Raw genomic sequence first — 27,052 nt, 5'->3', positions numbered from 1 at the left:
GAAAATGTGATTTGTGAAAACATTGATCCATGTAGTAGTAATGTAATACTGATGAAATGGCAGAAACAATAGAAATTAGAAAATGAGGTGGGACCAGTCAATATACTATCATAGTTACATTATAATCAGTAATCACTGCAAAAACAGAACCAAATTTTGGTTCTAGAATCGGCTTTGGAATTGATTCTAGAACCAAAATTTGATTCTCAATATAAAAAACCAAACATAAAAATCTGATTAAATTAGGTTAACCATTATAAATTCAAGTTAGGAATTTCCACTTATAAAGATGATCCACCGTAGCACTGACTTATTATAACTAAACATTTGAAACACTAGGATTAGACAAAGCTAATTTAAGAAACTCCATATCATTTTCCAAGTTAGCTATATGTTGCATTTCCATTGTCACCCAAGCTTCCATGCCTTCATTTGTTTCCATAATAACAGCTACATTAGGAAGAGTTTCTTGATCACCACCTCTAACACCAACCCAAAATGGCTTCCCCCAACCAAAATCAAGCTCACTAAAATTCAAACCACACCAACTTGTCAAAACAACTGGAATTGGACTTATTGTTTCTATACCTTGTGGCAAATCCACACATTCATTGCTCCCTAATATACTTGGATCATTCTTCACTCTTAAAAACAATTCCCTTGAAATTTTACTAAATTTCTCCTTAGAAATTTTAACTAAATGTTTAATATTAGTTTCTTCATTAACTTTTTCACATAACACCATCACTGGCCACAAAATGTTGCCTATTGTGTATTTAGAAAAAGGCTCACCCATTCTTCTCCTCATGTCCACAATATGTATAGCCAATGTTGGTCTTTTGCTATCTACACCTCCTTCAATTTTACATGCAAGTGTCATGTGTTTCCAAATAAAAGCAGCCAATGCTTCATATCTTGTAGGAAACTTTGATCTTCCATCATCATTGTCATTGTCATCGTCGTCTTTTGCTTTATCTCTTAGAGTGTCGATTGATTCGGAACCAAACACAAATCTTCTTGTGCTACATTTTTTTTGTCCATCAAAGCTCTCATTAGTATTCTTACCACCATGATTTATTGTTGGAAAACAAGAAGAAGCGGTAAAGAAATCGGGGTGTGGTAATTCGTCGCTAGAGCAGCCTCGACAAATGGCAGCCCAAGTAGTTTGGAAAAGGCTGCCGGAACATCCGTCAAGGAGGGTATGAAGATGACAAGTACCTATAGCTATTCCACCACAATTGAACATGTTAACTTGTACAAGTACTTGTGGTAAATCTTCTCCATTTTGATGCATCTTATTAGGCTCACATGGAAGCAATTTATTTAGAAATTCTAGCTTAGGTGGATTGAGAAATTCAACCATGGTATGGTTTACCTTGGCTTCCAAGTAAACAGCACCTTCATCATTACAAGTGATAAATGTTTGATCTTTTCTTCTACCTGCTATAGGGTAGAAAATGGTTAGTGTTTCAGAAAGTGATTTTTTCAATTGAGCAATGAAATGGGAAATTTCTGTTAGGCCTTCTTTTTTGGGGTAAAACAGAACCATTGGTAAATAAGTGATTAATTGAAGCTGATCAAAGAGACATAGTTTGAAGAATTTGTGTTCATTTGGTGTTGGCAATGATGGTTTGATTATTTCTTTTGATGTTATTGTGATATCCATTATAATCAACTACTTTATGTTAACAAGTTTAATGTCCCTTTTAATTGATGGTTTTGTAAATGGTATTATTAATAAAACTGTTAAAAGGACAAGTTATTAGAATTGAATTGTACTAGTAGAAACATATTCATAATTAATTAGAACAAACTCCATGATATTTATCAGGTTATTAATTAGTGGAAGTTTTTAATTAATTGTATCAAACCAATTAATATGGTGATCTATTTCTAAGTTCTAACGTGAAGTATCATGACAGTGTGTACAAATTATGGTCCTGATTTGAACCCAAAAATAAAAATAAAATCTTCAATAGTTTTTCAAAGGAAGTGAAACTTATAATCCTGCATATATATATAATACAGAGTAACTTTTTTTTTTGGACTAAATATAAAAAGTAACTTGTATTTTGGTATCTTGGGTTTATGGATTCAATTCAATATTCGTTTTTCTATTAATTTGGTGATCATACTTGATAAGAATAGTAGTGGTGGTGGTGAAGGGAGGAGTACCTCACACTCTAACGTCAAGTAAATGTATGTATGAAGTGAGAGGTTTGAGGGTAAGAAATAAAATACCTGACCCCAAGTACGGAGTTTGGAGCATCAATGTGAGGGCGAATCTCGCGTCTTCGACATTAATGACGTTCGGAATAACGATTGAAAAATTATGATTGATAGTAAATATCAATTATTCTAATGTTGACCGTTACAAAAATACCAGCTTTTGTGGCCGTTGAGCAGGAATGTGTAGCCTTGGGCTAGCGTGCTATTGGCCGAGCTCGACACCTCATTAGACCGAGTTTGACGTTAAGTTGAGCTTAGGCTCGGTCCAGAACATTTGGCAACGATCATCCCTTATACTTCGTTTATAATGATACAATACAAGGTTAAGTTAAACGATTCTTAAACAAGTGATATATGAGCTCAATCCTCAACACTTGAAAATTGCTTATGCAAATAAACAAACTTTCACGTTAATTCATAAGTTTTCACTAAAAAATATTATATTTTTATAAGTTGTTTTTCTCATAAACTACCTTGAAAAACTTTTATGGTCTGTTTGGATTAGTTTATTTTTGAGCTTATGCAATTTTTATGTATTTGTCAAGGTAGTTTATGATAAAATAGGTTATAAAAAATACAATTTTCACTAGTGTGAACTTATAAAATAACATAAAACCTAATTTATATTGCATAAAATGTTTGCATAAGCTTAAAAATAAGTTAATCCAAACGGGCCCTTAATAATACATAAAAACTCATTTATTTGTATAAGTGATTTTACATAAGCTCAAAAATAAGTCAATCCAAATGGACGATAGTTCTAAGGTAAACCAAAAAAAAAATAGTGTTAATTTATTTATTTATTTTTTGGTTAAGAAAGTGTTAATTTTATATATAACCTTTTATTATTTTTTTGACACAATCTTAAAAGATTTGATTTTTTTTTGACAAAGGGTTAAAAGAGTTGATTTTTTTTTGACAAAGGGTTGAAAGAGTTGATTTTTTTAACCTTTTATTATTTTTCGACACAATCTTAAAAGATTTGATTTTTTTTTTAAATTATAAGATTTGACTTTTTTTAAAAAAATTAAAAAATTTGTTTTTTTTAAATTAAAATATTTGATTTTTTTTTTAAATTAAAAGAGTTGATTTTTTTTTGACAAATGGTTACAAAAGTTGATTTTTTTTTTTACAATAAAAAGACTTGATTTTTTTTTTGAAACCATAAAAAGACTTGATTTGAATCGCTAATTTTATATTTAACCTTTTTATATAATTTGTTGACACAATCTTTTTTTCTTGGAATCAGTGTTTTAAAAACCGGACCGGACATCAAACCGGTGAGGGTATTGGGTTACTGGTTCATTGGTCGAACCACCGGGTCACTGGTCGAACTGCGTGATAAACCGGATTAAACCGAATTAAAACGGTGGAATGAACCGGTTTCTATAATAAGACTTTATAGTTATTAAACTGGATAACTTGGTCTTTAAAAATCATAATAACACCTAAAAAAAATTAGAGCATCTACGATGAGAGAACTTAACATAGTTGCTTAAGTTACTTTTTTGTGGGCCTAAATCGCCACATAGAGACTTAAGCAACTTATAAGCAATTTTAACTAATTTCACTCCAATGACAATTTTAATAAGCAATCCATATTTGACCCCACCAATTTATATTTTTTTATTTTCACTTAATTTAGATTTAAATATATAAATGTTAATTCAATTATTTTTATTAATATGTTAAAATATCTTACAAAACTTAAAAATATCATAAATACGTTGGACACACCAATGAGTTTGAAGCATTAATTTACCACCTACCACATTAAAAACTTTCATTTTGTTAACTAGGAGTAGTATTATTTTTGACGCATAACTAGGAGTATTATAAAAACTTAAAAAATGTATAATAAATGATAAATTTAATAATACAAAATTAAGCACTTTCATTTTCACACATTCCATTTCTTTCTCCGGAGATCTCTAGAAACCATAGAACTGCAAAATCAAACACTTCCATTTTCATCTTTCACCAATCAAACTTACTCCACATTTCTCTTTCTCCTTAATCAAATTCTCAAACTCACCGAAAAAACAAAACTTCATCAAACTCTCCTTTCTTCTTTAATCGATCTCTCTCACAACAAAACCACCCTTGGAAGATCTGAAGAGCCGATGCCGGAGATGCGACGGGATATCGAAGGGACGGCGATAGAGATGAATACAGATCTGAATCTATCTTCTCTTTCTCCATTTTTATAGATCTCCATTTTTTTTAGCGCAAGCATTTAACCCGGCGGTTTTTGAAAACCGCCGGTTCGCCGGTTTTCCCGGTTTTCCCGGTTTTATCCGGTTTTGACTGGTTCAATAGCATGTCCGATCCAACTACTGAACCAGACCGGTTGACCTCCGGTTCCCGGTCCAACCGGTTCGACCGGCCGGTCCGGTCCGGTTTTAAAAACACTGCTTGGAATAATGCTGACACAATCTTAAAAGACTTGATTTGAATCCTTAATTCTTAATCTTGGGTACCACGTTACATTCTAGTACTATAAATAAACCCTCTAACCCTTCTTTTCAAAACCCTACTGCTTTTCTCTCTGCTCTCATTCTCTTCTGAGTTGTTGCGCACTCCCTTCACAAGGTAACCCTAATTCGATTTCACTTCATCCTTACCATCGATTTGATTCATAGCTATTTCGTGCTGTTTGGATTACATTAGATATTGTTTTGTTTCTGATTTTCTTTTCAATTTGACCTAGTTAGTTATAATTTGTGTGCATGTTAAATCCAAATTCTGAATACACACTGTGTGATAGTTGTTTTTGGTTTATGAATCAGTACTTTTATTTATTATTGAAGCATCCATCTTTCTTTTGTATACATGACAGACACGAACATGTGACTATACTATAAAGATGTTCTTTTTGAGTTATGAGTTATATGTTTTGTTTTTGTCTTCATATCATATATCATAATGTGTTTGCTCAATCTGCTGAAACACTTGGTGTCTTGGATTGTGTATTCCTTTGTTGGCGTGTTGTTGATAGTATTTTTTTTCCTTTAGATTCATACGTATGTATTGTTTTTCTTTGTTGAATCGACTGGATCTTTTTGTCATGCCTTGTTGATAGTAGTATTTTTGTGATTTCTGCTTTCTTTAATATTGGGATCATACTTATGTACTGTTTTCTTTGTTGAATTTGCAGATCTTTTTGTGTTTTTAAGCTTTTAAGGACAAATGGGTAAGGAAAAGGTTCACATTAACATTGTTGTCATTGGCCATGTCGACTCTGGGAAGTCAACTACCACCGGTCACTTGATCTACAAGCTTGGAGGTATTGACAAGCGTGTGATTGAGAGGTTTGAGAAAGAAGCTGCTGAGATGAACAAGCGTTCATTCAAGTATGCTTGGGTTCTTGACAAGCTTAAGGCTGAGCGTGAAAGAGGTATCACAATCGACATTGCTCTCTGGAAGTTTGAGACAACTAAGTACTACTGCACTGTCATTGATGCCCCCGGACACAGGGATTTCATTAAGAACATGATTACTGGAACATCCCAAGCTGATTGTGCTGTTCTCATCATTGATTCCACTACTGGTGGTTTTGAAGCTGGTATTTCTAAAGACGGACAGACCCGTGAACATGCTCTCCTTGCTTTCACTCTTGGTGTCAAGCAAATGATCTGCTGCTGCAACAAGGTATGTTTAAGTTTGAAGTTGCAAATTTGATTGGTTTTACTTTATAATTAACTTATGCAAGTACTAATTTTTTGTTCTATCTTGAACAGATGGATGCCACTACACCCAAGTACTCTAAGGGTAGGTATGATGAAATTGTGAAGGAAGTTTCATCCTATTTGAAGAAGGTTGGCTATAACCCAGACAAAATTCCATTTGTTCCCATCTCTGGTTTTGAGGGAGACAACATGATTGAGCGCTCAACCAATCTTGACTGGTACAAGGGTCCAACCCTTCTTGAGGCTCTTGACCAAATCAACGAGCCTAAGAGGCCATCAGACAAGCCCCTCCGATTACCACTTCAGGATGTCTACAAGATTGGAGGAATTGGAACTGTGCCTGTGGGACGTGTCGAGACTGGTTTCTTGAAACCTGGAATGGTGGTGACTTTTGCACCAACTGGACTGACTACTGAAGTCAAGTCCGTGGAGATGCACCATGAAGCTCTCCAAGAGGCCCTTCCCGGTGACAATGTGGGATTCAATGTTAAGAATGTTGCTGTTAAGGATCTCAAGCGTGGTTATGTTGCCTCAAACTCCAAGGATAACCCAGCTAAGGAGGCTGCTAACTTCACCTCTCAAGTGATTATCATGAATCACCCTGGCCAGATTGGAAATGGTTATGCCCCTGTTCTTGACTGCCACACCTCCCACATTGCTGTCAAGTTTGCTGAGCTTGTTACCAAGATCGATAGGCGTTCTGGTAAGGAAATTGAGAAGGAGCCCAAATTCTTGAAGAATGGTGATGCTGGTATCATTAAGATGGTTCCCACCAAGCCCATGGTTGCTGAGACTTTCTCTGAATATCCTCCACTCGGCCGTTTTGCTGTCAGAGACATGCGTCAAACTGTGGCTGTTGGAGTCATCAAGGCTGTGGAGAAGAAGGAACCCAGCGGAGGACCTAAGCCCAAGAAGAAGTGAATCGTGAAGGATAATCTATCCAGGGAAGTCTATTGTCGCGATTATAGTAAATGGCTTACTCATCCTATTAGTACTTATATTTTTCATTCAGTCAACTTGTTTTTCGGATTAAGTGTGAAATCTTCTCCGTCATCTCGCAACTTTTGTTCACAGAACTGGGTTCTTGATCGACGGTGGTAGGGATATTTGTTTTTCATGTTTATGCTTTAATTTTTCATTCTGTTAGAACCACTATATTTTGTAAGCAGTTAGACTGCTGCTGATTTGGTTTATTAATATCGACTCTGTTTGTGTTATTTAATCTATGGTGTTGGTTTTAAGTTGTTATCATGTGTTTGTTTTAATTGTTGTTGAGGCATTTATCTGCATGCTGATTATTCGCCAGCCTAGAACATAAATGTATGTGCAGTGTTAATGTGGTAATTTCATGACAAAGATTTCTGATTATTCGCCAGCTTAGAACATAAATGCATGTGCAGTTTTTATCTAGCCATCAGCTGGTAGATCGCATGGCTTTTAACCATGTGATCGTGGGTTCGATTCCCACAGACGGCAGTTCACTTTGAAACATTTGTAAAGCCCATCACACTTTGTGATATAAGGCTTGGTCGTTGAATCTCATTGTTAAGATTGGGGTAGTATTTGTACCGTGTGCTATTAAATTGCTGTGGCACTTGCACAATGCTCTGATTATTTGTTATTCTGGTTTTCTAAATTTTACATTTTGCAAGTAGGAACCCCAGATTTAAAGTAGATATCTTTGCCAAGTAATGCTTTTATTCTACATTTACTGACCCATTATCACATATTCATCTAAATATATATTTTCAGTAACACAAAACATATCTTTATAAACCCAAATATATTTAAAAATTTATGCTTAGCTTTTCAAAAACTGTACATTTCACTCTAAATCTTCTTCACCTCTCACAAACATCAATGGAAAAGTGTCTAAATTTGATGAAAGTTTAGATTAAAGCACAATGTCTTCAATCATAATCTCATTTCATAGCCTCATTATTTAGGGGAACAAGAGCATTTTTCAATTTTTTCAATTCCACCCATTCTTGCATTCTGTGACTGGTTTTATTTAACATTTCACTAATTGAATTTATTTGTTTTCAATAACAAACATATTTCTAGTATATAAGTGAGACATGTCTTACATCATATATAAATTGATTTTTATCATTAGATCAATAAATCACTTAAAATATGGTGTGACTTATTGATTCAATGATGAAAAACATACTTATGAGTGGTGTAAAACAATTTAACTTATATATATTAGACAAAACCATGAATAGTTTTAAAAAGAAAATAGTCTCTTTCAGATATTTACCTTTTTACTGAATTCTAAATTATTCTTAATTATATACTAGTTATCCAATTCCAAACTAGTTGATTCACCATGGTTTGCTGAATTGTCAGCTACCTACCATTCAAAACCTAGATGAATTCAAAATATACTTGGACACTTTTAATTTAAGATATTATGAGAAAATTCATTTGCCTCTTACTAATTAAAAGTGAGCATCACAATTCACAAAGACAAAACTTGCACGTATATGCTCGTATTGTAGGAGTTTTAATATTTTTAAAATTATTGCATGGTCACTTATCTAATAAAAATCAAATTAGTCATCAAATATTTTTCAAAAAATATTCCGATAGCTATATAAAAAAAATTAGTAGAGATCAATTCAACTGATTAGCTAGTTTTATCTTCCAAAGGAAAAACTATATATTTTTATTTTAAAATCATTCTTACTTGACAGATTCGTAACAACTACTAGTTGTTACTTGTCAAATTTAATGGCTTCAAATATTGATTATAATAGAGGAAAGAACAAAGGGAGGTTATATCTCTTGTTCATAGATTCTTTACAACAACTAATTGTCAAAATTATTGTGATTACAAAAGTGGTGTCCTTTGGGCTTAGGCCCCTTTTGTATCCAAAAAAAAAAAGTGGTGTCCTTTGTACCACGAAAAAGAAAAAGAAAAGTGATGTACTTTGTACCCATAAAAATGTAATGTTATGCTCAATTAATTTTAACACAATTGATTATGTCGATATTATTATGTTAAACATTTTTATCAGAAGTCAAATTTAAAACCTTGTGGTGGATGAGTTTTAGATGTATTTGTCAATTCGTCTACAAACCAATAAAAAAATGATATCCTAAATCAAATGACACGAGAAAAAAGTTTGCTTCTATCTGATTTGTGAACCAAAAGAATAATGTGATACAGTATTCTATTATTTTAAAATAAATGTTTTCAAGATTTTCACTCACAAATTTGATTTAAAAAAAAAAAAAAACTATAGAGTTGTCAAAAAAAAATGTGACAATTTTATTAGGTTGACATTATTAACTATTCGATGTGTTTTCAGCATCATAAATTGATGTGAAATATATTCTTTTAGGTGTAGTGTATTAGTAATACCTAGAGGGCAAAATTAGAAAATAAATAAATATATAATTCCTCGTTGAAAAAATGAGAATAATATTAATTTTGAAACAATTCTTTTTTAATAAAGTGATACTCATCAGCATAGGAGTTGAGATATCAGGAAGCACAACAATCGGTTCGGATTAGAGTTGTTCCTTCTCTATATATAATTGAATTGTTATCTTCAAAAGGGTAAATGGGTAATAAAGTTATTAAATATAAGGATAATCAAGTAAATTTTAATAAGCAGGGGCGGAGTTGGATGTCAGACTCCTCGTATTAAAAAAATTGAGTTTTCCCCGCACCATTAATTTTTTTTAATACAGCTGAACATATGATCGAAGTCAAAATCTCATATATATTATTCAAATTCTTCACTACTAGATCAAATTTGTTAATTCTATTGATTTTTTTGAGTTTATAATAGCATACAACGGCAAAATGCCTACAAGTAATATGATAAAATTAAAGTTACTGGAATGTACATGCTTCCAGATTTGCAACGTTGACGTCCAAATCATTGATTGAATCTGCAATTGATTGAAGTTGATCTTTCAATATGAACTAAACAAACACCGTAACACGATGGATAATCCAAAATGCCGCACCAATCGGACGACGACCAACACACTGCCGCACTTAGACGACTAAAATCACAACAAAAGAAAAAACTAAAAAACTTGGTTATGTGAAAATCACTTATTTATATTAAATGGGAGGAAAATAAAATGCAGAGGGGTGATTTTAGGCCAAAAAAGACCTAAAACCACCCCCTCACCACTCAAGAAAGAAGAAGGAGACTTAAAGAAAATAAAATTAGGGCCGGGTGAGAGAGGGGTGAAACACTACTGAATCTTAATAGCCTCAAAGTTCTTAGTTGTACTTTAAATCTTTCATCTCTTATTTATAGTTATTGACCTCATAATTGTACTATTTTTTTATTTTTTTTAGTTTTTCTATAATGTTAATTGTTAGTATTGTATGTTATAGGTTAGTTTTTTCTCTTTTGTCAGGACTTGAATCATGAACCTCCTACACCTTAACTTTTAGCTCAACTAGCTTAACCAGTTTTTTCTCCTTACCTCATAATTGTACTATTTTATTCTTCACATGATTTTTAGTTTTCATCCACAATTCTTACAAGACCAAAAATAATAATGTACCACAATTTTATTTTATTTTGTTGTTAAGTGGTCTAATGGCTATAAATTCCACTCTTAAATAAATAGGGTGTCTATGGGTGATATTGTTGTGTATCGGGCGAGATACTAGGCCATATTCGCCTAAGCCCAATAGCCACTTAAATGGGTTGACCGCCCGAAAAGGATTAAGCTCACTTGAACAAGTCCAAGGCACCACCCACTAGGCAACCGTACTCCCGAACCCCTAGAGCCGATAATATCGTCTCATAGGATACACGTTCCCCATAAGGCTGAACTGTCAGGGGAGAACACAGGCAAGAATATCTCTCCCCCTGCGGTTACGCCGGGGCCTATATATTAGTCCCTCTCAATTTCTAAAAGAGAGGACATTCTACATACTTATTTATCGAAAAGCTTAGATTTAAACATCATATAGCTAAATGTATATCTCTTAATTTTTTGCATGAACATGTTATAATTGTCACTTCGTCTGTAAATTATAAAAAACATTGAATAAATATTTATTGGGAATGGACGGAATAAAAAAACTGTAATTTTGTACTTATCTTCTTTTTTTTTATACATGCACTTATCCTTTTTTTATCAATGGAAAGCTAATAGTGACATAAAGTTGTTCATAAAAGCAACTATATATTGCAATTTTTTAAAGTGTACTTACCTTAAAAACTTTTTATTAATGAAAATATGCCATAAAAACAAAGTACCATTTTTTGGTCAAATAAAAATATTTCTTTTCCTCTTTAAAGACTCGGCTCAATTAATAATACCAGTTAGACCGAATATATTTTATTTGCATTCAAATTGGGACTTTACAAGAATGTCATTATGGTTAGTTTGAAACTATATAATGATGGCTTATCGGATGTTTATGTAAAACTATTTTACACTGATGATGTATGTCCATTAATTGTTGTGTACTGTCAGTCTAAAGTTATTTTAGAGATATATTTAATAATATATTGTATTGTCATATCATTTAATGAATGTGGCATTTTATGTGTTTTAAAACATACTATATGAAAGTCACAATGTTTGGTCTAGTGGTGGGGGGTTTGAGTAATACGTTATAGGTCATGGGTTCGATTATCAGCTTATTGTAAACAAAAACAAAAATATTATATGATGTGTCAATATATTATCGGATGCATTATGCATATAACTTTAGGTGGGTATAAATTAAAATATTTTTTAATTCTATTTGTATAAAAAATAGTTTAATTGTTGTGTACCATCGGTGTAAATTTTTTTACACATGCATTCAATAACGCGTTGCCACATCATTTAATGAATATAAGACATCATATGTTTTTTTTTTGAACAAGCACATCATATGTTTTTAATTATCATACATGATATGCCGGTATATTATTGGAGCATGTGTAAAATAACTTTAAACCGCCGTGCATATAAATTAAATTCAAAAAATATTGTGAGACAGAGAGTATTTGAAAAAGACGTGTAAAGTGTGACACACATTACATACACTAATTTGAAATTGAAACAGAGAGGCATGAAAAGGACTAACTATATACCCAAAAATAACAGGTTAGAGCCATTTTGAAGCGAAACACTGACAACAGGAGAGTGTCTTCTTTTGGCGCTTTCATTAGGACTCACAAACTACAAAACAACCTTTGTTGCCATGTTATGTTCACCACATTAATTAAATTTCACTTTTTCTTTTTTTTTTTTCTTCTTTTTTATTATATTTTACATAGTATTTATTTATTCTAGTTTTCTTCGCTACCTTGAAATTAAATTTGCTGCGTCAGAAACTGTTCTTCAAAAGTTAAACCATCAAAAAATGGGTTTCTTGGGCAGTTTCTTGGGTGTTTTTGGTTTTGTTATTGGAATTCCTCTTGGTCTTCTTGTTGGATTCTTTCTCTTTGTTTATTCAGAAGCCAAGCAAGTCAAGGTTAGTACTTATCACCACTTTTTTTCTTCTCTTTGTTTATTCCTCTTGCATGATCGTTTTTTGAAATTCAGTATAACCCACATTTGTTTTCATCACTGTTTTTGGAACTGAATTTGTGTTTTAGGATACCCTTTTTCGTTTTGAATTATGGGTTTGCTTCAAAATTTGATTTTTTGTAAAATAATTGTTTGATGTTGCAGGATCCTGTTGTTAGACCGATTAGTGAATTAGGCCCAGTTGCTTTGCAAGAACTTTTGCCTGAAATTCCTCTCTGGGTGAAGACGCCGGATTATGAACGAGTTAGTTTTGTCTGAGCCTTAAATTATGATGATGTTAGTTAGTGTGTTATTGATTGGTATTTGCATGTTTCTTCAGGTTGATTGGTTGAACAAGTTTTTATCGGATATGTGGCCTTTCTTAGAGAAGGTATTTTAGTGTTCATATGAGAAAGTTTGTGTTTTTTATTGGATGATGATGATGAATTGATGATTGTTCAATGATGTTCATATGATGATGATGAGATGAATTGATGATTGTTCAATGGTGTTTTTGATTTTTTTTTTTTTTTTTTTTTATGCATAGGCAATTTGTGGGATAATTAGAACTACAGCACAACCAATATTTGATGAGTACATTGGAAAGTATCAGATTAAGGGAATTGAGTTTGATCAATTGAGCCTTGGTACTCTTCCTCCTACAATCTGCGGTGAGTCAAACTTTTTGTGCAAATGTTTTGTTGTTTAATCTGAAATTCAACTATTCTAGAAGAAATTTCATATTAAGACATGGTTACATGTCATTGTGTGTCGTAAGAGGAGGATAGTAGAGGTGCAATTGAGTTGTGGAGATCAACGGGATTGTTGTATTTAGAGTTCCTATCGTTGATTATAGTTTAGCATTCTGCATGTGAAAATTAACAAATGAATTGAATGAAATTATTGGGTGAAAATACTAATTGGAAAGGGAAAATTGATGTTATACCCTTGGCTCGAATAAGGAAAAACATAGAGTTCTGCATTGTAATCCTATTGACATGTACCGTAAAATAAATGTTTAAGGATAGAGCAAACGTATGTCAAATATGAATCCTCGAAAGTTTGAAGTACACACGGACTTTAGCACATATTAACACTTGAATGATTTTTCATGAGGAAACAAGCACTTCACAGAAGTTTCTCTTATCAATCCTCATCAAATATTGATATACTTTATAAATTTCACTCAACACTTTCTGCAACTTATATGATCCTGTAAGTTAAAGGTATGAAGGTCTAGTCTTAATCTTATCTGTTTTCCACTGTCCGCTGTAATTCTGCAGGTATGAAAGTTTTGGAAACAAATGAAAAGGAATTGGTCATGGAACAAGTTATCAAATGGGCTAGCAACCCAAACATAGTGTTGACGTTGCATGTGCTGTCTATGAAGATCAAAGTTCAGGTCAGATAAGCCTTCCCCTAGAGTCGCATTAAAACATTATAATTTTTTTTTAAGTTCCTCCAAGATTGACTCATCCCTTCCTGGAATTCATTTTTATTCTTCAGTTGGTAGACTTACAAATATTTGCAACGCCGCGGATAACTTTAAGACCTTTGGTGCCTACACTTCCATGTTTTGCAAAGATTGTGGTGTCTTTGATGGAGAAGGTAAGGGAAATATTATATTCAATCTAATTTCATTTCTCGGCTTTTAGGATATAAGAAGTCAGAAGAATCCCTTTCTATCTGATAAATAATTATGTTCAATGTCCAGCCTCATGTGGATTTTGGGATGGCGATATCAGGAGGGGACATCATGTCGATACCTGGTCTTTATAGATTTGTTCAGGTGCTGCCACTTTTTTCCCTTTCTGGTAGTTGATATATAACTGCAATTGAAAAATTTGTCAATCCTATGCACATTTAATATTCAGTTCTTTGATGGATTTGTTGATTGTTTACATTTACCTATACAATTCTAAAAAGTGTTATCTTCATTGTTACTTTCACGCCGTCATATTTTCCTCTTAGACTTCAAGAACTAACTACTTCAGTTGCTCGCAGGAAACGATAAAAAAACAAGTTGCAAGCCTATATCTTTGGCCTCAAACCTTGGAAATTCCTGTTCTTGATGAATCAACGTAAGTTTTATGAAATATTTAAATGATAGGGTTCTATACGGCACCGTTCTATTTGATCTGAATTAAACATGAGCTTTTGCAATTGTTTCTTGATATTTTTTTTCACATCTATACAGGGTGGCAATAAAGAAGCCGGTGGGAATATTACATGTGAATGTGGTTAGGGCCGTCAAGCTTTTGAAAATGGATTTGTTGGGAACTTCTGATCCATATGTCAAACTGAGCCTTACTGGTGACAAACTTCCGGCGAAGAAAACTACTATCAAGAGAAAGAATTTGAATCCTGAGTGGAATGAGAAGTTCAAAATTGTTGTGAAGGACCCTCAATCTCAAGTTCTCCAATTACAAGTCTATGATTGGGATAAGGTTTTCCTCTTATCGTTACTTGTTCAAATTTCGGTATATAGCACTTGTCAGTTGTCATGAAAATCTTAGCTGTAGCAGTCAGTAGTCACCTATTGACCAAACACTCTGCCTTTCTTGAAAGCATCTGTTGACAACTCTTAAGATTGTCGTCGTATTTGAATGAGTTGTGGTTGGTCTTCATTTTGCCTTTGAACATTTATGAGGATCATATGGAGCCTGAGTAGTGCTAGCAACACTCACTCTAACACCGTCTTTTCCATACTCACCGTCTTATGAAATACATGTGGGTCCAGTACTTTATGTGAGACCGATATGTATTTCACCCAATAACAGTGTGAGTGTTGGAAAGAGTGTTAAAGTGAGTGTTGCTAACACTCCTCGTGAAGCCTAGTCCGTTTATTTTCAAGTTCGGTTAAGAAAATTGAAAACTCAATTGTTATTGTTAAGTTATTTTTGTAAAACAAATAAAACTGATTACAAGATATTGTTATGCGAGTTGTTTTGTTATGAGATCCATTTCCATATGTTAATCTATTCATTTTTAATAATATTTTTCACAGGTTGGTGCACATGACAAGCTGGGAATGCAGTTAGTCCCTCTAAAGCTTCTTAAGCCGTACGAGAATAAAGAATTTACTCTTGATTTGCTTAAGGACGTAAATATCATTGAAACTCCGAATAAGAAGTTTAGAGGGCGAATTGTGGTGGACTTGACTTTTGTTCCATTCAGAGAAGATAGTATGAAATTTGGTGGATCTTCGGACGGATATGTCAGAAAGGATAGTGGAATTGAGAGTATATCTGATGATGAGGTCCAAGACGGAGCAGGTTTGCTTTCAGTTGTGATACAGGAAGCTGATGAGGTTGAGGGGGATCATCACAGTAATCCATATGCAGTTCTCACCTTTAAAGGCGAAAGGAAAAGGACAAAGGTACAATTTCCTCTTCAATATATACGTGACTCAAAATCAATTTTTCAAAATCATTTGTTATCACCGCAAAACCAAACACGGACTATGTTGCATATATGTGACCCAGACATGAGTATGACATTAGGCATTAGATAATGTTGGATAACACCTGCATAATGAATAAACATTGTTGTGTTCTAAAAAATGTTTAGTCTGTGTTTGGTATCACGGTGTGTACGTCAAAATCATGGTAGGTCACCGTGATTCTGGCATACCAACCGTAATACCAAACATAGGCTTACAATATTAGCCAAGTTAGTATTATTTAGTTTGCTTGAAAGAATTTATTCCAGAATTTAAATTCTTGCAGACGATGAAGAAAACCCGTCAACCGCGTTGGAATGAAGAATTCCAGTTCATGCTAGAAGAGCCTCCTCTACATGAGAAGATACACATTGAAGTCTTGAGCAAGAGAAAAAATTTCAGTTTTCTGTCAAAGGTGCCATTCCATTTCTCTCTAAAGTACAACTTATTAGTCATTTCCTAATAGATTTGTTGAAGGGTCCCTTTACTTCTGGTGTTTCCGATTTCCATTTTCACCGATAAAATATTAGAAAGTTAAGAAAGTGCATTTTAAAAATAGACCAATAAAAATAGATCGAATATTTTCGAATATTCGAAAAAATTCAAAACATTGTTTTTAGTGTTTTCAGAAATGCATCATCTCTAGTTAGCTTTCATTTTCCTATATCGCCGTATCTGTATTGTATCGTATTAAGTATCTAGGCTTCTTAGGTTTTATCTCTCATAGTAGATCTCAACTAACAGAACAACATTTAGGTTGTGTTGGTTGTGACATGTTGTTATCTTGTCTAATGTTAGTTGGTTTGATTATGATATATGCAGGAATCCTTGGGGCATGTGGAGATTAACCTAAGTGACGTGGTACATAATGGTCGCATTAATGATAAGTATCATCTAATCAATTCAAAGAATGGAGTAATCCATGTTGAGATAAAATGGAAGGTGGTTTAACAAACTAAACCAATGTATGAGGGTCAAAACTCAAAAAAGTCTATAAACTCAGTATTCTTTGTTTACCTTTTGCTTTATTTGTTGTACCTAGCTACTAACAATGTTTTTGGTTTTTACAATGTGTCTAAATAGAAGAGACAAAACACATCATTTAGATAAGTATTCATATATACACAGAAACTTTGTTGCCAATTTTTTTTCTTTCTCAGAATCTACCAAATATATAATATATGCGATACAACTAATTTACATTCACGATTTGTTTTAGAAGGAGTGCATTAGCAAGCTATTATACTTAAAAGATGATTATGTTTAAATACATTTTTCCTATTAAAATAGTATCGGCAATCTAACTTTCCAACTTTTTTTGTGTGCTGGTAATTTCAAATTTGACTTTGCTGGTAATCTGCAATGGACTTGTGCGAATGCATGCATTTTTTACTAGTACGTACCAGAAAACTCAATTTTATTTCTCTGATAGACGAATTATTTATTTATTAGAATAAAGGGTAATTTAGGTGCTTCAGATAATTTGTAGAGGTAGATGTATAACTTGGAGGTGTATGCAGTAATTATTTTGTAGCTAAGAATTGTGCTATAATTTGGGCTGGACTGAAAATGAAGATAAGTATTGGGCTATGAAATAGTATGTCCCGGCATGGTTGGGCTAACAAGTGACCCCCTATACATTGATAATTTTTCAATATGTGATATGAAGGCGAACTTCTTCCAATTCAACAAGAGATCTCAATATTATGCCTATCCTATATTCTCAAAACACATTATCATGTTTCTGATAGTGTGTTTTTAAAAATACACTTTCGAAAGCGTACTTCTATTATAAAATACACTTTTTATTTTACTTTTTTGATAGGTTTTTCTTTCTCTTTCTTGAGAGGGTTTTGTTCTGAAGTGGGCCTAAGCCCAACTTAATTCGAGCACAACCTACTTATGCGTCGAGATTGGCCCAATAACACATTGGTCCAAGGTCACACGTTCTTGTTCAATGCCCACAAAAGCTGACATTTATGTACCGGACAACATTGGAATCATTGGCATTTATTGGCAATCATGATTTTTCAGCCGTTATTTCGATAGTCAATAACATCAAGGGTGCGAGATTCGCCTTCACATTAATGGCATTGGCTCCCCACTAAATATTATATACGTTTTCATGTAGAAATATCATGATTTTATTCTTACTCTCTCAAACCTCTCACTCTACGCAAATATTTACTTGAACATCGGAGCATCTTACAGGTAGACCCCCCTTCACCGCTACCGTACTGAAGAGGTGTTCCACTAACCACAACTGTTCAGATCGAGTATGATCAAACTCAGATGGCAAGACACGTGACAAATAAAAACTAAAGATTATCTAACTATTTTTTTTTACATAAAAAGATTATCTAACTATAAACATTCATTTTTCCTAAAAATCATAGGGAAATAAAATAAATAAAAAAATAGGCCAGTTTATATAATTGGAAAAAAAATTGTTCAAAAAAATAATTGAAAAAAAAACTAGGTCTTTTGTGAAAAGTTTTCAAGTTTTTTAAGATGCGTTTGTTCAAAAGTTTTATAAAAAATAAAAGATACAAATTATATCTATCTTATTTCAACCTTTTTTCTTTTTCTTTTTTGTAATGAATCTCCACTTTTTCTTTGTCAAAGGCTATTATTAAAAAGAGTCTTTTTCTTTAATTTTCCTCCCCCATTTCTCTGAGGCAGTGTTGGATGCTAGGGTATCCTCAATGATGTCAATCAATAAAAAAGTCTCCTCAATATTAACTGGCAGAGTAGGGCACAAAAGAAAGGGTACTACTATATGAAAATAAATTCAATCTATTTTCAATCTAACATGAAAATATATAGAGGCCCAATGGAACTTCTATGCTAAAGATTTGCATGAAGCTTCCCATGTTTTGAGTCATGACAGGCTTTTGATGTGTTTAAGGTGCAGTTATGTAGAGAAACAAATCAAGCAAACAATGTAAGCTAGCTAGCACAAACTAAAGTATGATGAAAAAGAAAAAATTAAATAAAGAAAAAGAAAGGTGAGAAAAAGACTTGCATTTGCTCAATCTAGGATAATAATTTTGGACATGAGGACCCATAGAATGTATGGATTAGGTTTGACTTGTTTGATTATCAATGCTAGTACATGTGACATCATAATTAACAAAAACCAATGTTGGTTGGCTGTTTTCTTTTGTAGATAATGGTTGTATTAATTACTTGCAACTCCTTTATTATCTATTATTCATGCTTAAAATAATTGACATAGTTGATCAATTTCGTATGAAGATGGTATAATGTGAAACATTAACTCAATAATCAAGATTAATTTGCTTATAAAATTTTGGTATTTTAGAAACTAATTTACCACTAATTAGTCTATAAACAATTGCAATTACTATAATTTTGTGGAAGTAATGAATTAAAAAGACATAAGTATAGTATCTTATACTGTCTTGAATAATTACAAAAGTGGGAAGCACCATGAGAGTAGAGGTTCCCTAGCACACTAAAAAAGGTATAGCTTTCTCGTTGACTTAGCCATAAAGTCTGCCAATTTTGGAGGTAGCTAAAGGGAATCCTATCCCCCTCTCCTCTCCCCACAAAGGGTTTCATTAGGATTCTCTCTTAATGGTTCACCACTCATTGCTAAGAAGAAGTTATACTCATGACATAAACACACTCTTTTCTTACACACAAAATACAATATATATGCTCTTCATTAATGTGTGTATTTGTGAGTGAGTCATGTGTGTGCCCTCAAAAGGAGGGAGTGTGAATTTAAAAGTAGTCACTTTCTTTGTTCCTTATTGATGTTTTTTTGTGGGGGAGAGGAATAACTTTTTTTACATACTAGAAAGATTGGGTGTTTTTTCTTTTATCTTAAAAAAAAGTTTGGTCTTTTGAGAGAGTAAAGTAAGTGGGAATAGGCATCACCACTCAAAAGCTAACTAAGGATCATTAATTTTGGTTTTGACTCTTAATACTTTAGTACTGATTGCGGATTGAGATTTGCTATAGTTAACATTCGTACAGTTTTTACGCAGTTTTAAATTTGGGCCATTAAATACAGATTGTATGGTGCGGATTAATTATGTTATAAAATCACTTAAAATGATCTCAACCGCACAATTTAGATCAGATGATTCTGATGGAAAACTGCGTGAAAATTGTGTAATAAGCTAATATTCCATTTCATATATGAAATTAGGGATGCTATTTGATTTGGCTTAGTGCACTAAAAATTATCATGGCTTATAGAGATTCTTTGATGGAAAACCAATACATATAGAGTAGTGCAAGCATAAAAATCCTTTTGACATGATTCCTCCAATACATTTTCAAAAGCATTTTGATTAGTATTTCAAACAAAGCCACTAGGCATTGATATGTTATGAACTATTCCATGGATATGCTGTATAAGGCATAATGCACCAAATTTCAAAGGGATCCTCATTTTCAAATAGTGGCCACAATAAATTCATTGTAATAAATAATAATCCACTAAAGCAATATATTCTCTGTAAATTTCCACTCATCTGAAATCATATTTTATTTTTGGTACAGAAATCAGGTTTTGCTACCAATTACCAACGGGAACCCATTGCATCACAAATGTTATGTCTGGAATAGCAACAAAAAATAAATTTTACATGTTTGGAACATTTTTTTCTTAATTAAAATTATTATCTTAATGTTTGCCACCAAGAACATAGGTGCTCTTGTAGGCAAATCAAACACTTCTACTTCACCTATTTTCTTGCTCAAATTTTTTATATTTGGTCAGTAGTCGATGAGTTTGTTATTAGGTAGTTAGTTCGTTAATTTTCTAATAGTTCTATAAAAGAGTATAACTTGCACCCCTTTTGTCATCTTTTATCTGAATGGTTTCATATGAATTTTACTTTCACTCAAACTCTCAAAACTTTTATCATTTGATTTTTTCGAAATCTCAAAATCTTAGCAGTCTTATCAAAATCTTAGCAGTCTTAATTCTTGACTCCTACCATTTTCAGAAGAGATCTTGGTAATTAGATGTTCGATCAATAGATAAGTGAAATTTGATTAAAATTCATTTCAACTAGTATTCATATTTTGATTTCTCCAAACTAGTGTTGAGCATCAGTCGGGTTCGGGTCGAAAATTGTCAAACTGTTAAAAATCGCAATCACTTAATCTGGACCAATATATTCGATTTATTTTTGTGTCGGGTCATATGAGTAGAACGGGTCGGTTGTTATGGGTTGGATTGAAACTTTGTTGTTACGTCCAAAACCCTGTTGATCTAAACCATACAATTTCAAATCGACAAATTTAAACCATACAATTTTCAAATTGACGGTTCAAATTATTTTAATCAATAAATTTGTGTATAAAACATATACCGTTTGATTTTATTTTTTTTGACAATATATACCGTTTGATTATAAACTAGTGTAATGACCCAAATTTATTACCGTAGAAAACTATTTTTCCTATAAGGAATCGGGCGGGGTCTTGTTATTCCAACTTGTAAGATTTGTATATGAAATGAAATTCTTCTAATAAATTATGCTGAAAATTTCAATTTTCCATGCTCTAGATTTTGACCATTCAATGCCATTTTTGAGATGCCAGTGTTGTACGTTGACCAAGAATATATTGGTTTTCATAATCTTAGAAGAATATTAAGCAGGACAAATAATTTGCATTGTTCAAGGAAAGATTTTTTAGGAGATTAGTAATAATTAATTACTAATAATATAAGAAATAAAAACATTTGGTTTCAAATCTGAGTTCCCCTTTTCCCTAATCCTTTGATAAAAAAAATAAATAAATAAATTCCCCTAATAATCTATACTAATATGGCCAAGTGGCTAGCTTAGTTTCCAATTACTTAATTTGCACAAAGACATTTTATTCCAGTTTTTTATTTTTTTGACAACATATTTTATTCCATTTAGTTTTCACTTTTTTCAACAACAAAAAATCACACAAGCAAATTTTAGTTTTCAATTTTCCCAATTTCATTATCGATCAAACTATCATTATTGTTTGTGAAATATCTTTTAATAATGTGTAAGAAAATTACTTAGAACTATAAAAAGAAAATTATTTAGAAGCATGTATGTGTAGAATTATTTTACTTTGTTAATATATTTAAACTAACTAAACTCAAATAATATTGAGCACTATATCTATATCTATACTATATATAAAGATGATACATGAGTTTTGGTGTGAACTTTTCACAATACTAATAATACCCTTGATTTTTTTTAGTACTGATGGTGGCTCTGCAAGTGCACATAATCGCAACCAAGTAATAAAGTGATAAGTTATCGTTCTCCACGTGGATTGTGACAAAGTTACTAGTTTCGCTTAGGAACTGGATAGTTTTGCATTCGCTTTGGTGTTTGGATTAGTCTTCTAAAATAAATTATCCAGTTCTCTTGTATTTATTCTCTAAAGTAAATTGCAGGAAAATAAATGACCGAAAGAATAAATAAATAAAAGGTGTATGTGTGTCCACACAGGTGGTTAATTGTTTTCGAATCCCTCCCTTACTCCTGCTTGGTGGTTAATTCTCTTGTTCTCCTCTATCAGGATTAGTCTTCTAAAATAGGTTCGGAAGCACTCGTTCCCTATTTCTATTACAAACCGTTCAGAGCCTAGTTTAGGTTTCCCTACTCTACTTAAATATCATAGCCCCAGCCGGTTCCCCTTTTTCGTTACAAACTTTGTTATCATTACCTTTAAGGCTCAATGTGTCACAAGCTGTCACGTGTGCTTAAACTAGTCCTAACTCTGCCTCAAGTAGAATTTATCGTTCTAGACTAAGCTTTTAATCTTATACTAAAACCTCAGATACTGAATTTAATGGTCTCGTGTTGGACCTTAGCACATCGTCCTTCGTTCGGGATAACTAGCTCCGTTTCCTATCCGATATCCACTAGCTCATTAGATTTTATTCTAATGTGATCAGTATTATAACAAATATAAAACCAGACGATAAAATAGTTTGAAAGTAGAAACAATTGAATTTATACCCAAATTATACAAAACCAAGCATTCGTAAGGGAATTCAACGACTCCACCTAACCTAGGAAAAATAAATTACAAAGACAAAAAAGAAAGGAACCTTATTGGCCTTGGAGTTCCTTGACTCCGTTGTCTCCTCCTTAGAGTTCTTCTAACTCCCTTTTGAGTATCACTATATTGTTGAGTGATTTCTGAATGAATAATAGTGGAGGAAGAATGCTCTATTTATAGTTTTTCAGTTGGGTTTGAGCTTTTTCTGCGCGTCCATCGCACCCATCGTGGTCACGATGACGTGTAATTTTGCCACATCGTGGCCACGATGGATCATATCGTGGTACGATGGAAGATCTTCTCCAGATTTTCTGCTTTCTTCAACCGTCTTTCATCGTGGTACGATGATAAAGTTTTGTTGCAGATTTTTTTCAATTTAAACCGTCTTCTCATCGCGCCACGCTGGGATCTCATCGTAGGTACAATGGTTGCGTTGTTTATTACGTTTTTGACATTTTTTGCTGTTTTTTCCACTTTTTTTGCTTTTGGACCAAGTAACTTCACTTTTCCAGGTATTTGCTTGCTTTTGGGCTTCAATTGCTATTAAAACTACCCTAAATTACTACTAAAAACATCATATAATTGACTGTCATCAAGTACCAACAAAAATCTTTTATTAACAAACTACTGAAACATAAGGCACATTTTTTTTTAGCGTCACAACTTTTTTATTAACAAACTCATCATAACATGACATGTCGTTTTTTTTTGGAAATAAGTTAGACACGGGCAGGCGCGGAACGCGCTTGCCTGGCCCGCTAGTTCTTCAATAAATATTTTATTTTTGTTAGAAGAAAAAGTAAAGAAAGAAAACACAACGAGAACCAAAACAAAAACTATGTCTTAAAAAAAGAAATTTTAAAACATTTATTTTGTTATAGGACAAAAAGAAAAGAAAGAAAATATAGAATAATTTTTTTTTTAAAAAAAAAAAAAAAACTTCGAAAGAAAGACATTTCTACGATAGAAACTAGTAGTAGTAAGACTTATGTAAGAAAAATATATTATATATCTACTGTCGCACAACAAGAGACGTTATAGTTGAGTAACAAATTTAAGAAGTACATCTTCACAAGCGTTTTCTTTTTGAATTATATGATTAATGAAAATATCTCAATCCTTTGTTTCTTTTGACCCATGAGGAAATTTCATGGGGTTATATTAACGTATTGAACTAAAAACAACTACATAAATAAAATTTGACACTCTATACAATTATCTTAAATTTTAAGGTATTAAATTTGCAAAATTTTAGTTTAATACATCAAGTGAAGTTTGACACTCCACATTTATCTTTTTTTTTTTAAATGATAAAATATTATTAATAATAATCGGTCTTTGCACAAGACGAACAGAGGTCGGAATAAACGGAAACTCCACATTTATCTTAAACCTTAAGCCACAAGTATGTCAAATTTTTTACTAGCTTATTTTTATCACTGAATCAAAATAAGTATCACTCAATATGTTACATCCAGGGGCGAATCCACCGCCCGGCATGCCCTGGCACGTGCCCGGGCTCGACACCTAATTTTTTTTTTTTAGGGTTGTTACTTTAATCGGAAAATTCGATTATTTGAGTAAGAATTAATAAAATTTAAGTGTATATTCATAATCCTCATGAAATTCTGAGTAAAATGGTATATTTACTTGTCCAATTTGGTGCAAGAATGAAAATACAATTTTTTATTTTGGTTGATCGGAGGTTGAAGATGATGAACAGTATTTTAAAGGTTATTTTAATATTTATATATATTATATATTAACGAATCATTACTTAGACATTGTTTTACGCGCTAGCTCAGTGGCTGGTTTATGAGTTTGTCACATAGGGAAACTGTGTTCAACTCCAGCTTCTCCTCATTTTTTTAAAACCTTTGTCTATTTTGGTTTGGTTTTCTTTTATTTGTTTACATATATTTTGGTTTGGTTTGTTTATTTCCTTTAAGTTAATTTTATGTTCTTTTCTTTATTAAAAATATCTTAAAATTAATTAATTTTATTATAATTTCGGTATATAAATAATATATATTATTAGTTAAAAACAGTCCGATCTGATTAAACTCCGATCCGTAAAAGTTAAACCAATAAACATTTGTACATTTTATGGTTAAAATTGTGCCCGGGCTAAATGTTATTTCTGGCTCCGCCACTGGTTACATCTCATTTAATTTAGAATCAAAATAAGTATCACTCAATAATATGTTACATCTCATTTAATTTAGTGGCAAAAGTTATTTGATCAATAATAAAAAAAATATATTATACATGATAAAAAAAATTATCTAACGCAATTGCATTTGCATGAAACTATACTAAAATGGCCTGACACACTATACTATTCAAGGAAAGAAGTGGACCTTGTCTTCCTAATTTGTTTTTGACCTAACCAACCACTTTGACATATAATTTTTCTTCCTAATAACACAAAACTTGATTTGGTTGCTTTTGAAAATATATAACTAAAAATAGAGCTCTATGTATTTAGGCAATTATTATAGACCTAGCACGCCTAACATTTGGGACTTAGATCTTGTATTTTATTCAACCTCCTAAATAGGAGTAGTATGTGTTTAGTTCTAGAATGACCAAATGGATTTGTATTAGATTATTTTGTATAATTCATTTTACTTTTTTTAATAATATAATTTATTTTAGTTGAACATGAATTAGTTTAAATTTTACAAGAAATTTGTGTGTAAAATTATATTTAGAGTAAGAGTTACAAATTCTAATTTTAAATTATTTATACAGAAAAAACAATTATAATCCAAAAGCCTAAATATGAATTGAAAGACTTTTATGGAGTCTAAAGATTAAATTTTATTTTCAATAGTACTTGTCACTTTTTTTATATATACGATTTTTTTTTAATGATGAATATATTATTAATAATTAGCTCTATACAGATGCCCAATAAAAATACCAAAACAGATACTACTTAATAGATGTCTATTTTTAATTTCTTTTTTAGAAAGATACTCATCAGTTTTCACAGCACCAGAGAAAACATCAACCTAACCCGTAAAAATATTACTAGACACTAACTTTCAATTTTGAATAAAAAATCATTATAAATTCTCACACAAGTAAATGATTTATAGTTCAGACCCAAATCTTAACGTTTAGTCTAATAATTTTAACATTTTTTATGAATTAAACTTGAATTTATCAACATTATTTATCGCTTTATATATCGTAAAATGGAAAAGGAATTGTTAATTTGAAAGCGAGAAGCTAAGTAAGTAGAGTAGTAGTAGTAGTAATTTGATTAAGGGTCTTGTTAACATGTGCCCTAAGGGCACATGTTAAGATATACCAAAATAGAAATTCAACATTTAATGATACAAGAAATTTAATGCTTCAAAAATTAAAATGCACAAATTAGCATTTAATAATTTCTATTTTTGCTTCCTTAACATGTGCCTTAAGGGCACAAGTTAACATTCTCCTTTGATTAATTAATGGAAAGTAAAGGTAAAAATCCAAAATCATGTGATGAGATCTACGGCTGGCAGGCACTAATGTCAACAGGGTTGACATACATGGGTACCACTTTGTGATGATGTGCACGTGTGTCGCATACTTATCATCATCATCTTCTTATAAAATTTCATTTTCGTGATTTAATCATTACTAACATAAATCCAACCATTTTGACTCATGCCATAAACAATAATCCATCATCATGCATATTAGGGCCATGCCAGTTCATGGAACCAAGTCATTCATATTTCATACACACACATCCAATAAGTGTTAATTAAACTCTTCTATGATTAAATTTTTATAATCATGGCTTGTAAAAAGTGATTATGGTTTGTAGAAAAAAGAGATTATGGCATGTTGCCACTTACTAGTAATACACTGTTCCACTAAACAACTTGATCAATATTATTCCATTTCAGCTACCACTAATTAGTGAAAAGGAAGAGAGAGACGTATTATAAAAACACCACTTATATTACTTATTTACCCTTTTACAAAAGGGCTTAAAAGGATAATTGACTTTAGACTAGAGATTGCAATAATTGAAGAGAAATTTTCATCGATCAGGTTTGATTCTGGCCAGCCTAAAAAGTAATATCACGACATTACATTAGATTTCAGACCTTATGATAATATATATTGGGGTGGCTTAAGCTTATTTCATTCCGGGTAA

At 32.2% G+C, this 27,052-nt stretch overlaps 3 protein-coding genes across 3 annotated transcripts; 2 read left to right on the top strand and 1 right to left on the bottom strand.

Annotated features, from left to right (window-relative positions):
* Positions 1–319: 319 nt before the first annotated feature.
* On the bottom strand, positions 320–1,666 carry LOC123887841 (stemmadenine O-acetyltransferase-like). The gene has a single exon (XM_045936906.1). The coding sequence runs from the start codon at positions 1,664–1,666 to the stop codon at positions 320–322; it is 1,347 nt and encodes a 448-aa protein (XP_045792862.1).
* A 2,431-nt stretch (positions 1,667–4,097) lies between these two features.
* Positions 4,098–7,135, top strand: LOC123919593 (elongation factor 1-alpha-like). Its single transcript, XM_045971551.1, has 3 exons — positions 4,098–4,821; positions 5,387–5,880; positions 5,970–7,135. Exons 2-3 carry the CDS (start codon positions 5,419–5,421, stop codon positions 6,837–6,839), a joined length of 1,332 nt encoding a protein of 443 aa, XP_045827507.1. The 5' UTR covers positions 4,098–4,821; positions 5,387–5,418; the 3' UTR covers positions 6,840–7,135.
* Positions 7,136–11,960: 4,825 nt separating this feature from the next.
* Positions 11,961–16,992, top strand: LOC123919586 (synaptotagmin-3). Its single transcript, XM_045971540.1, has 12 exons — positions 11,961–12,372; positions 12,573–12,671; positions 12,748–12,798; positions 12,955–13,078; positions 13,691–13,809; positions 13,914–14,015; positions 14,122–14,196; positions 14,412–14,488; positions 14,605–14,854; positions 15,415–15,786; positions 16,136–16,264; positions 16,672–16,992. The coding sequence occupies exons 1-12, from the start codon at positions 12,262–12,264 to the stop codon at positions 16,798–16,800; spliced, it is 1,638 nt and encodes a 545-aa protein (XP_045827496.1). The 5' UTR covers positions 11,961–12,261; the 3' UTR covers positions 16,801–16,992.
* The last annotated feature ends 10,060 nt before the right edge of the window (positions 16,993–27,052 follow it).

Source organism: Trifolium pratense, linkage group LG1, assembly GCF_020283565.1.
Source record: "Trifolium pratense cultivar HEN17-A07 linkage group LG1, ARS_RC_1.1, whole genome shotgun sequence".
Lineage (NCBI taxonomy): Eukaryota > Viridiplantae > Streptophyta > Magnoliopsida > Fabales > Fabaceae > Trifolium > Trifolium pratense.
This window is presented reverse-complemented; position numbering and strand designations above follow the sequence as displayed.